Source organism: Gorilla gorilla, chromosome X (assembly GCF_029281585.2).
Source record: "Gorilla gorilla gorilla isolate KB3781 chromosome X, NHGRI_mGorGor1-v2.1_pri, whole genome shotgun sequence".
Classification (NCBI taxonomy): Eukaryota; Metazoa; Chordata; class Mammalia; order Primates; family Hominidae; genus Gorilla; species Gorilla gorilla.
The window spans coordinates 51817985-51830449 of record NC_073247.2 but is presented as its reverse complement, the minus strand read 5'-3'; the positions used below and the strand labels follow the sequence as shown (position 1 = coordinate 51830449).

Here is a 12465-nt window from a genome sequence, read left to right as displayed (position 1 = left end):
TTTTTAATAGAGATGGGGTTTCACCATGTTGCCCATGCTGGTGTGAACTCCTGAGCTCAGGTGATCCACCCACCTCAGCCTCCCAAAGTGCTGGGATTACAGGCATGAACCACCACACCTGGCCTCTGAGGCCTCTTTTATGAGGGCACTAATTCCATTCATGAGGGCTCCACTCTCAGGACCTAATCCCCTCCTAAAGGCACCACCTCCTAATACCATCATCTTGGGGAGTTGGGTTCAATATATAAATTGGGTGGGGAATGGGGGTCAGAAACATTCAGACCATAGCATGTGTTCTGGCTCCTGAGTACCTTTTAAGCACTCTTTCTACATTTAGAGAATTTCCAACATCATATGTCCTGCCTCCTCAAGATGGAAGCCGGAAACTCTCTTTCTCAACTCCCTTTACAGTTAGGGCTCAGGCATGCGACATAGCTTTGTCAATCAGACACCCAGTAAGACTTGGATTCAGAAGTAGGCACCAGGCAGAAACCAGTGTCTGGCCAGAATGATGGCAGAGGCTTTTAGGCTTGCATTTCTGGCACCCAGTACCCAACATGATTCCCTGGAGCTGCCAGGTATGGCCACCAATGGCAGTGGCCACAGGATTTTTGCTGGAGCTGCGCACTTCCTGGTTTAGGCATTGCTCTGGGCAGTGTGGCCTCTAGTAGGAAGCCTGAGAATACCTAATGTCCCTAAGTAAACTCCTTCTTGGCTTCAACGACCTAGAGTAGATGCTTTGCAACAAGAGTCCTGAGCAATAACCTGAATCAGACAGGCTCCCTTAATCTCTCTAGAACCATCTCCCTCTTCCTGGCCTCTCCTCCTTTTCCTGAAGAACCACGTGATGCAATGGCAGGATCTCAGCTCACTGCAACCTCTGCCTCCCGGGTTCAAGCGATTCTCCTGCCTAGTCTCCCAAGTAGCTGGGACTACTGGCACGCACCATGACGCCCAACTAATTTTTGTATTTTTAGTAGAAACGGGGTTCCACCATGTTGACCAGGCTGGTCTTGAACCGCCTGGTCAAGTGATCCGCTCTCCTCAGCCTCCCAAAGTGCTGGGATTACAGGCATGAGCCACCGCACCCAGCCAGTGACCTCTTCACCTTGGCAAAGAAAACTCAAATTCAGGACCATGCAGCACCCCTCAACCAAAAGGAAACTGCTCCCCATTGGCTGACAGGAAATATATAACATCATATCAAACACTGTTTAGGACATCCCTGGTTTTGCTGAATCCAAATGAAAAAATAGCCTCTCCCAGAATCAGCAGTGATCATTCCAAAAACGAATCTCCTTGGCTATTCAGAGCTGGGTTCCATGGGAATACCTTGGCCAGAAAAACATTTACCACATTAAAAATAAAGATTACAGTTTGTGAAAAGAGAAGGTGAAACTCATTTGGCAGTTGCTTAGCAATTTCTCTTCTTGCACCGGTATTTTGGGGAAGGATCCATCTGGAAATCGGAAAAAGGCTTCAGTGCTTTTTTTTCCCAGTCTGAGGTAGGGAGGGGAAGATGAGAAATAAGTGTAGCAGGACTGCCCTGGGCTCATGACAGGTCCCTACTCAGCCAGCCTCTGTCATCACCCCGGGATTCACATGCAAGGCTTTCCAGAACATTCGGTCTTAAAATACTCACCCTGAGGGCACAGCCTCTTGACCTAGTTCTCTCATAAACTCTGAGGACACTCTCATCCCTGTTCTGTCATACTGCTTTAAAAAAAAAAAAAAATCCTCAGGCTGGGCGCAGTGACTCATGCCTGTAATCCTAGCACTTTGGGAGGCCGAGGCAGGCAGATCACCTGAGGTCAGGAGTTCGAGACCAGCCTGACCAACACGGTGAAACCCTGTCTCCACTAAAAACACAAAAAATTAGCCAGGCATGGTGGTGGGCGCCTGTAATCCCAGCTACTCAGGAGGCTGAGGCAGGAGAATCACTTGAATCCAGGAGGCGGAGGTTGTAGTGAGCCGAGATTGCAACACTTTACTCCAGCCTGGGCAACAGAGTGAGACTCTGTCTCAAAAGAAAAAAAAAAAAAAAAAAAAAAAAAAACCTCAGACAACCTCTGTCTCTCAGTTTCCTCATCTGTAATTTGTAGACAGTTATGGGGGACTGATGTGTCTCGTTGCTTGACACAGCTGTGAAAACACTGGCCCAAGCTAGTTGTGGGCTCTTATGAACCATTCTTGTCACAAGATTAAACCTCACTAAGGCACAAATCCTTCAAAGACCATGTGGAGGCCAGGTGCAGTGGCTCATGCCTGTGATCCCAGCACTTTGGGAAGCCAAGGTGGGAAGATCACTTGAGCCTGGAAGTTCAGGATGAGCCTGGGCAACATGGCAAGACCTCATCTCTACAAAAAATACAAAAATTAGCCAGGCGTGGTGATGCACACCTGTACTCCTAGCTACTTGGGAGGCTGAGGTGGGAGGATTGCTTGAGCCAAGGAGGTCGAGGCTACAGTGAGCTGTGCCTGTGCCACTGTGCTCCAGCCTAGGTGACAGAGTGAGAGCCCATCTTAAAAAAAAAAGGATCAGCCGGGTGCGGTGGCTCACACCTGTAATCCCAGCACTTTGGGAGGCTGAGGCAGGTGGATCACAAGGTAAGGAGTTCAAGACCAGCCTGGCCAATATGGTGAACCCCGTCTCTACTGAAAATACAAAAAATTATTCAGGCATGGTGGCATGCACCTGTAGTCCCAACTACTCCGGAGGCTGAGGCAGAGGAATTGCTTGAACCCGGGAGGCAGAGGTTGCAGTGAGCTGAGATCACGCCACTGCACTCCAGCCTGGGCAACAGAGTGAGACTCCATCTCAAAAAAAAAAGGGACCATGTGGAAATCTGCCCTAGAATGGAAAGCAAGACACCAGTTGTCAGAATACTGAAGCTATTACTAGGGATAGGCTGTAAAGAGGAGTCTGGAGTCTAGGATGGTTCATTTCCAGGGCTGAACATTAGAATCACCTTGTGGAGCTTTGAAAACTCACAGTGCCCAGGCCATACATCAGATCAATTACATCAGAATCTTCAGGGGTGGGATCAGGCATTGGTATGTTTAAAGCTCCACAGGTGATTACCATATGCAGCCAAAGTCAAAAATCAAGGGTCTAGATGCACCAATTTTATAAAAATGGGATTCATCTGTGTGATATAAAGAGTTACAAAGTGTAATGTAGAATTACTATATGACCTAGCAATTCCATGCCTAGGCATATGCCTAAAGGAATTGACAGCAAGGTCTCAAAGAGACAGTTGCACATGCACGTTCACAGCAGCATTATTCACAACAGACCAAGGTAGAAACAACAAATGTCCATCAGCCAATGGATGGATAAGCAAATGTGGCATAACTATACAATGGAATATTATTTGGCCTTAAAAAGGAATGAAGGCCTGGCATGGTGGCTCACGCCTATAATCCCAACACTTTGAGAGGCCAAGGCAGGCAGATTGCTTGAGTCCAGGGGTTCAAGACCAGCCTTGGCAACATGGTGAAACCCCATCTCTACTAAAAATATAAAAATTAGCTGGGCTTGGTGGAGTGTGCCTCTAGTCCCAGCTACTTGGGGGGTTGAGGCAGGAGAATCTCTTGAGCCTGGGAGGTCCAGGCTGCAGTGAGCTGTGATCTTGCCACTGCACTCCAGCTTGGGTGACAAAGCGAGACCCTGTCTCAAAAACAAACAAAAAAAAGGAATGAAGGACTGACACATGCTACAACATGGATGGACCTCCGAAACATGCTGAGTGACGGAAGCCAGTCATACAATGCCACATACTTTATGATTCCCTTTATAGGAAATGTCCTGAATATGCCAATCCATAAAGACACAAAGTAGATTAATGGCTGTCAGGGGCTGAGGAGAGGGAAGAATGGGGAGTGACTGCTTAATAGACATTGGGTTTGCTTTTGGGGAGACTAACATGTCTTGGAACTAGGTAGAGGCGATGGTTGCACAACATTGACAATGTGCTGGATGCCACCAAATTGTACACTTTAAGATGGTTAATGGGCTGGGTGTGGTGGCTCACGCCTGTAATCCCAGCACTTTCGGAGGCCAAGGCGGGCGGATCACCTGAGGTCAGGAGTTTGAGACCAGCCTGGCCAACATGGCAAAACCCTGTCTCTACTAAAAATATAAAAATTAGCTGGGCATGGTGGTGCATGCCTGTAGTCCCAGCTACTCAGGAGGTTGAGGCATGAGAATAGCTTGAACCTGGGAGGCGGAGGTTGCAGTGAGCAGAGATCGCACCACTGCACTCCAGCCTGGGCGACAGAGCAAGACTCTATCTCAAAAAAAAAAAAAAAAAACAAAAAAAAGAAGAAGAAGAAGAAGAAAATAAGATAGTTAAATGGTTAATTTTATCTTGTGTGAATTTTCCTTCAGTTTTTTAAAAATGTTACAAGGCGTCCCTGAATCTGGGAAAATAAACACCAGAAATGGCTCCCTGCTTGTGTGTCCCTATCGGGTGTCCTGGCCAGCCCCCGAGCTGCAAGGAGGCAGGGATGGCCAGCCTCAGGCACCCGCATAATGAGGTCTAATGCAGACCATCTGAGCAGTTTCTCTTTCCTAAGCCCTCGGCTTTTCAAATATGTGCTTTCCCACCTTGAGGTTTGCTAGGAGAACAGCCACTTGGTGTTTCTAACCACAGACTGAGATTGGAATGTTTCTTTATTCTCATTGTTTTAAAAGAACTTGAGCCTTATGAAACCAAAAATAGCAAGGGAAAACATGGTCAAATTTCTGGTTTCAGCAAAATCTATTTAGCTACCTTGGCTCTAGAAATCACTCTCCTTCCATTCTTGGCAAATGCTACCAAGTGGCTCCTCGGACCAAAACCCAATGCTGGATCTTCAAAACAAGACTGGCTGGAGGAAACAGAAGTGCGGAGGCGGAGACCATGCTGTGGCCTCTGGCCTCCTGTGACCCCAGAACTTGGTTTTCACCCCATGCAGGTACCTTTTGTGACAGGAAAGAAAGGATTCGAGCTGCAGTTTTGCCGACTAACGTGTCATAAGGGATGGAGAAATCAATGTTTCCAGAGGGGTGGTGTGCTGGTAGCCTCACAGGCCTGGTGAAACTTGAAGATGAACATCTGTCCCATCTAAGGAGAAGAATGCAAGGCCCCAGAAAGGCCTCCAGGCCTAAATATTAACAATCACCTCAAACTGGAAACAAACACCCGACAATAGGGGAATGGATAAACTAACCAGTCAATCTGTACAAATGAATATTACTAGGCATTCAAAAGGAAAAACTATTCTAATCCATGTAATAACGTTGATGAATCTCACATACATGTTGCCTGATATACCACAGTGCCTGACTGTGGACAGTGAAGCATTTTTTCTGCTTCTGGTACAGCCACTCTCTCCCTCCAGCCTTCATTTTTTCTTTTAAATCAAGTTGATTAAGGTATACTTTACTTACAATAAAATGTACCCATTTTAAGCGTGCAGTTCAGTAAGTATAATAAATGTACACATGCCTGTGTAACCACCACCCCAATCAAGACTTAGAACATTTCTGGCTGGGCACCCAGCACTTTGGGAGGCCGAGGCAGGAGAATTGCTTGAGGTCACGAGTTCAAGACCAGCCAGGGCAACATGGCGAAACCCCATCTCTACAACAAAAAACAAAAATTAGCCAGGCATGGTGGTGCACATTTAGTCCCAGCTACTCGGGAAGCTGAGGTGGGAGGATCCTTTGAGCCCAGGAGGTTGAGGTTGCAGTGAGCCATAATTGCACCACTACACTCCAGTCTGGGCAACAGAGCAAGACCCTGTCTCAGAACAACAACAACAACAACAGCAACAGCAAAAAGACTTAAAACATTTCTACCACCCAGAAAGTTTCCTCAGGCTCCTTTGACTTCAGTCCTTTTCCCACCCCTGGCTCCAGGCAACCACTGACCTGCTTTCTGAACTATAGATTAGTTTTGCCTGTTTTAGAACTTTACAGAAATGAAATCAAGGTTGGGTGCAGTGGCTCACGCATGCAATCCCAGCACTTTGGGAGGCCGAGACAGGTGGATCACCTGAGGTCAGGAGTTCGAAAACAGCCTGGCCAACATGACAAAACCCCATGCCTATTAAAAATACAAAAATTAGCAGAGCATGGTGGGGGGCACCTGTAATCCCAGCTACTCAGGAGGCTGAGGCACAAGAATCACGTGAACCCGGGAGGCAGAGGTTGCAGTGAGCCAAGATCACGCCACTGCACTCCAGCCTGGACAACAGAGCAAGACTCTGTCTCAAAAGGAAATGAAATCAAATGCTTATTTTGCACAACCTTCTGTAAAGTTCATCCATGTGGTCATGAATATCAGTTGATCATTCCTTTCTATTGCTGAGCAGTATTTCCCTGGATAGAGGTGCCTCAATTTGTTTATTCACTCACCTGTTGATGGACATTTGCATTGCTTCTAGTTTCAGCCTATCGTGACTAAAGCTGTGACATGTGTTTTTGTTTCTCATTTATCTAGGAGTGGGATGGCTGAGTTATATGATAAGTATGTATTTCACTTTCTAAGAAACTACCAAACAGTTCTTCAAAATGGTTGCACCATTATACATTCCCAGCAGCAATGTATGGGAGTTCCAGTTACTCCACATTCTCACCAACATTTGCTGTTGTCAGTGTTTTAATTTGTAGCCATTCTTGGCTGGGCATTGTGGCTCACACCTCTAATCCCAGCACTTTGGGAGGCCGAGGCAGCCTCACTTGAGCCTGTCACTTGAGGCCAGGAGTTTGAGACCAGCCTGGCCAACATGGCAAAACCCCATCTCTACTAAAAATGCAAAAATTATGGCTGGGCGTGGTGGCTCACACCTGTAATCCCAGCACTTTGGGAGGCCGAGGTGGGCAGATCACTTGAGGTCAGGAGTTCAAGACCAGCCTGGCCAACATGGCGAAACCCCCTCTCTACTAAAAATACCAAAAAAAAAAAAAAATAAAAAAAATAAAAAAAAAAAAATATATATATATATATATATATATATATATGCCAGGTGTGGTGGCTCACGCCAGCAATCCCAGCTACTCAGGAGGCTGAGGCATGAGAATCACTTGAACCCAGGAGGCAGAGGTTGCAGTGAGTCGAGATAGTACCACTGCACTTCAGCCTGGTCAACAGAGTGAGACCCTGTCTCAAAAAAAAAAAAAAAAATGTAGCCATTCTAGTTGTGTGAGTGGCACCTCATCGTGATTTTATTTTCCTATAGACTTCCTTTAAAATGCAAATCTTGGTGGGGCACAGTGGCTCACACCTGTAATCCCAGCACTTTGGAAGGCCAAGGCAGGCAGATCACTTGAGGCCATGAGTTCAAGACCAGCCTGGCCAACATGGTGAAACCCCATCACTACTAAACATACAAAAATTAACCAGGTGTGGTGGTGGTGCATCCCAGCTACTCTGGAGACTGAGGCACGAGAATCACTTGAACCCGGGAGGCAGAGGTTGCAGTGAGCCGAGATCATGCCACTGCACTCCAGCCTGGGCAACAGAGCGAGACCCTGTCTCAAAAGAAACACACACAAAAAACACAAACACACAACCCCTGACTCTCTTTGAAGACTCAGTGTAGAGGAAGTCACATGTGAAAGACCCTGTAAAGGAAGTTAAGGGGTTCAGATATTATGCTGTGAACAGTGGGAAGACCCCAGGGGTTAACATGGGGGGAGGAGGTAGAGGTATTTGCACTTATGCATCTGAGAAGTGGGGCACTTCCAGGAGCCCTGTGTGTCCAGAGGAGAATTTCTCTTGCCCCAAATTTCCCTGCTGCGAGCCACTTCTGATTTCTCCAAGGTGTTGTTTTGTGAGGCTCACGTAGTCATTTTTTTTCTGGCCAAGGAGGTAGAGCACTATCCCTGCCTGCTTCTCGGGAACATATTGTCCGTATTGCTTGTGACTCGCAGTCAGAGAAATATTCTCTGTGCTTGCTAGAGTGTGTTTTAAATTAAAGTGCCAGGGGATGTGAAGATGGTCATTAATTTTAAGTGCATCTATTGTTAGCAAATGATGTCACCGCTGAGCTCTCCAACTTGTCACAAGAAGTCTGGATATATTTCGGGTTTCTGTAGCAGGGACAGTTCCTGTTTTGAAGTGTGCAGGCTATGAATACTGTCTGCTTTCTGTGAGGAACGGTAGAGCTTTTGGTGCACGTTTAAAATGATACTGGCTGTTGGAAGCAAACATTGTGCCCCAATGAGTCAATCAAGTTTCTTTTTTTTTTCAAGGTAGGAGGAATGGCAAGAAGTTGACTGTTAGTAATTATATAAATATCAACCTCTGTTCTTTAGAACTTCCTCGAGGTAGGAAGTCACGTCCTATTTATCACAGTGTTCCATGTGCCTTGCTCCAATTTTTTTATTGCTTATTTATTGAATCTCTTATAAAAGAATTTTCTCAAGGACAAAGAGCATGCTATTATATCCCTCATAAATATCTCTCGAGCGTTTTGAAGGCACACAGTGTATGCCTGTTGGTTGACTGAACAGAGCAAGTTCCGGTTTTTGAAAAGGTGGAATAAAGAGGAAGAAAACTCCATTACTCCTGTTTTAGATGATCTGGTAAAATGTTCTCTATCAGCATCGCATACAGAGGTCTATTACATAGATCATCATGTCTCAAATAATTAAATTCACTTGAGGGTCAGAAAAAAACAGATTCTTTGTGTAGAATCATTTACTGAAGAATTTAAAGGATTTTTCCTTGGGCTATCTCAGTCAGATTGGAACAGCTAGAGCCAGGGAAAATATTTCATAATGAGTCTTCTTGGTATATTAAAGTGCACATAACAGAGCAAGAAACTTTGAAAAATAACTTCAATATCCATAATCCTATAATTCCAAGGCATTTTTCATTTTTTCTTTTTCCTTTAGGAAGGTGGTTTTTTAAAGGGACTTTTGTTTTTAACTAAATGAGCTTAAAATAATGTGATTAGAAACCACTGTAGGCCGGGCACGGTGGTTCATGCCTGCAATCCCAGCACTTTGGGAGGCCGAGACAGGCAGATCACCTGAGGTCAGGAGTTCAAGACCAGCCTGGGCAATATGGCGAAACCCCGTCCTTACTAACAATACAAAAAATTAGCTGGGCGTGGTGGCAGGTGCCTATAGTTCCAGCTACTCAGGAGGCTGAGGCACAAGAATCACTTGAACCCGGGAGGCGGAGGTTGCAGTGAGCCAAGATCCATGCCACTGCACCCCAGCTTGGGCGAGAGTGAGACTCTGTCTCAAAAAAAAAAAAGAAAAGAAAAGAAAAGAAAAAACCACTGTACGGTGGCTCACGCCTGTAATCCCAGCACTTTGGGAGGCCGAGACAGGCAGATCACCTGAGGTCAGGAGTTCAAGACCAGCCTGGGCAATATGGCGAAACCCCGTCTTTACTAACAATACAAAAAATTAGCAGGGCGTGGTGGCAGGTGCCTATAGTTCCAGCTACTCAGGAGGCTGAGGCACGAGAATCACTTGAACCCGGGAGGCGGAGGTTGCAGTGAGCCGAGATCCATGCCCCTGCACCCCAGCTTGGGCGAGAGTGAGACTCTGTCTCAAAAAAAAAAAAAAGAAAAGAAAAGAAAAAACCACTGTACGGTGGCTCACGCCTGTAATCCCAGCACTTTGGGAGGCCGAGGCGGGCAGATCACGAGGTCAGGAGATCGAGACCATCCTGGCTAACATGGTGAAACCCCGTCTCTACTAAAAATACAAAAAATTAGCCATGCGTGGTGGCGGGCACCTGTACTCCCAGCTACTCGGGAGGCTGAGGCAGGAGAATGGCGTGAACCCGGGAGGCGGAGCTTGCAGTGTGCCGAGATCGCACCACTGTACTCCAGCCTGGGTGACAGAGCGAGACTCCGTCTCCAAAAACAAAACAAAAAAAAAACACTGTAGCACTGTAGCTTTTGGTTATCACGCCAATGAATTCATATCTGAAATTAGAATAAGAAAATCACCAAGAGGACTATTTCATATATTCGGCTCAGGAGTTTTGTTTTTAGCAAACAAAAATCCCCACCACCTGCTGTTTTCTTGCTTTCTCTATCCCCTCCCCAACGATCACAGGGTCAGTGAAACCTGATCAGAAGTGTCCAGATACCGCTGTCCCGGAAGCCACTTTAAAGACTCTTTGGGCAGAAGCTCTGTGGCTTCCACCCCTCTTCCCAACCCCTGCACCCACCGGCAGGAGAACTCACCATGCAGAAGCAGGACCAACATCCCTCGGCCTTTCATCCACCCAGTGGCTTAGGACCACCCAGCCGTGGGATCCCTATCTGAGGGGAGAAAGGACAGGTCACCCAGTGCCCAGGAGGGCCCCATGAGAACCCTCCCATGCCTCCACACTTCTTCCTGAATGCCCTGCCTTTCTTTCTTCCTCACATTTCTTCCTTCTTAATGACCCTGGTGTTGGGCTAAGAGAAACCAGTAACAACAGGCAATCAGAAGCTCCCCGCAAATGGACAGCTTGGATCTATTAGGAAACCCTTTGTCAGGCTACAGCCCTGACAGCAACTCAGATGGCATCACTGACAACCCAGCAAGGAAATGGATGGAGAGGAAACCCCTGCAGAGAAGCGTTAGTGAATGGTCCTCAAATGTTGCTTACCGTCCTGGGAGTCTCCCTGGTCCTGCTCCTCTGAGGTCCCCCTCCACTCCCTCAGCCCATCCATCTCCCAAATCAGGCAGCCACAGATGCTAAAAATGGTTTGAGAGAGAAGTAAAGGTGGGGGTGGGGGGACGGGAGCAAGGGTTGAAGAGAAACAGTTGCTTGTGCAGGTTTGAGTGCTTATTTTTCTTTCTCCAGATTTAATGGCAGGAAAATCCTCTGTATCAGATGAGGATTAACAGAGATGAAAGAATGTGTCTGCCTTTCGAATCACTAAAGCCAGTGACAGATTTTGCTGACATACCAATCGGCTTTATCCCCGGGCCTTGACCACCCTGGCCCTCCTGTCCTCTCTCCATCTGCCTGGCCCCTTTCTCTCCTTAAACCTTCCCCAGACCCTGCCCCGTTCTCTGACCCCAGCCCCAGCCCCAAGCAATATGTAGCCTGAAATTGGCTTCCTGCCACCCAAACAGTATTATCAGCATTTTCAACAAGGACGCATTATATAACTTGGAGAGCTGGAGAAGGGACAGGACAGCTTAAAATGTTTCCCCAAAATGCAGGCTGCTGATTTCCTTTCTTTGAAGTGGTTGATGGTGAATGATACAAAAACGGACTGGAGAGAGTCCTTCCACTACAAGAAGGCAAGAGGTTCCCATTGGGGTTAGGGCTGGTAGTGGTGGCCTAAGGCAGTGGGTCCAGGAATGGGACCTTCAGAATCTGGCTGAGGTTTCTGAAACCTACCAGGACTCAGTTTAGGCCCTGGCTACTCAGTGTGGCCGGTGGACCAGCAGCAGTACCTGAGAGCTCGTTAGGAACACAGAATCTCAGCGCCTTCTACCCCCCGCCCCAGACCTGTTGAATCAGCATCTGCTTTTTTTTTTTTGAGATGGAGTCTCACTCTGTCGCCCAGGCTGGAGTGCAGTGGCACAATCTTGGCTCACTGCAACCTCCACCTTCTGGGTTCAAGCGATTCCCCTGCCTCAGCTTCCTGAGTAGCTGGGACTACACCATGCCCAGCTAATTTTTTGTATTTTTAGTAGAGACGGGGTTTCACCATGTTGACCAGGATGGTCTTGATCTCTTGACCTTGTGATCCACCCGCCTCGGCCTCCCAGAGTGCTGGGATTACAGGCGTGAACCACCGCGCCCGGCCAGCATCTGCATTTTAACTAGGTCGGCGGAGAGGGGGATTCCTGTGCCCGGTAAAGTTTGGAAAGCCCTGTTTTAGGAGACTGGTGGAGGGGGCCTGATCAAAATGAGGGTGGCAGGGGGGCCTGTTTATCTAGCCCTTCTGGCCAGCAGTTCAGGTGCCCCCACATTCTCCTGGCCCCAGCAAGCCTCTGCTGTCTGCTGGGACAGCACTTCCAGGTATCCATGGCAACCTGCCAAGTTCTGGCCACGCAGGACTTGGTGAGCCAGTGCTGATGAGAGGAAGCCAGGAGTTCCCTTCCCACAGAAAGGGTTCTGGATGTGAATCTAGACATCTCAGGCCACCGTGCCCTGGGGAATTTTTGTTTTCTTCCATTTCAGCCTTGAAAGCCAAAATGTGGCTGAACTTGTCTAACCTGCTGGAAAGAAGAGAATACTAGGGATGGGGTAGGGATGTGGGTGGGGGAGGCCTCTCAAATGACATCTCTATCCCCAGTGTTGGGCTCACCCCGCTTATTAGATGAGAGCAGTGGGCAGCCCTCTCATTGTGACCACCAGTGTCGGAGGTGTCCCTGTAGCCATCACGCCAAGCCTTAGCCCAATGAAGCCCCCACTCCCCCAGCAGCAGTCCAGAGGCTGAATCTCGACTGTAAGAGCCAACCTGTCTGCACCCACAACCTTTGTTCGCAGCTTATTGGGCCAA

At 47.6% G+C, this 12465-nt stretch overlaps 1 protein-coding gene across 1 annotated transcript in view; it reads right to left on the bottom strand.

Annotated features, from left to right (window-relative positions):
• Nucleotides 1-10784, bottom strand: part of NYX (nyctalopin) — a 32336-nt gene extending 21552 nt beyond the window's left edge. Inside the window, exons 1-2 of the mRNA XM_063703000.1 lie at nt 10611-10784; nt 10201-10278 (exon numbers count right to left, since the gene is read on the bottom strand). Of these exons, the coding sequence (XP_063559070.1) occupies nt 10201-10237 (37 nt within the window). The 5' untranslated portion in view covers nt 10238-10278; nt 10611-10784. The remainder of the gene's footprint in view (nt 1-10200; nt 10279-10610) is intronic.
• Between the last annotated feature and the right edge of the window lie 1681 nt (nt 10785-12465).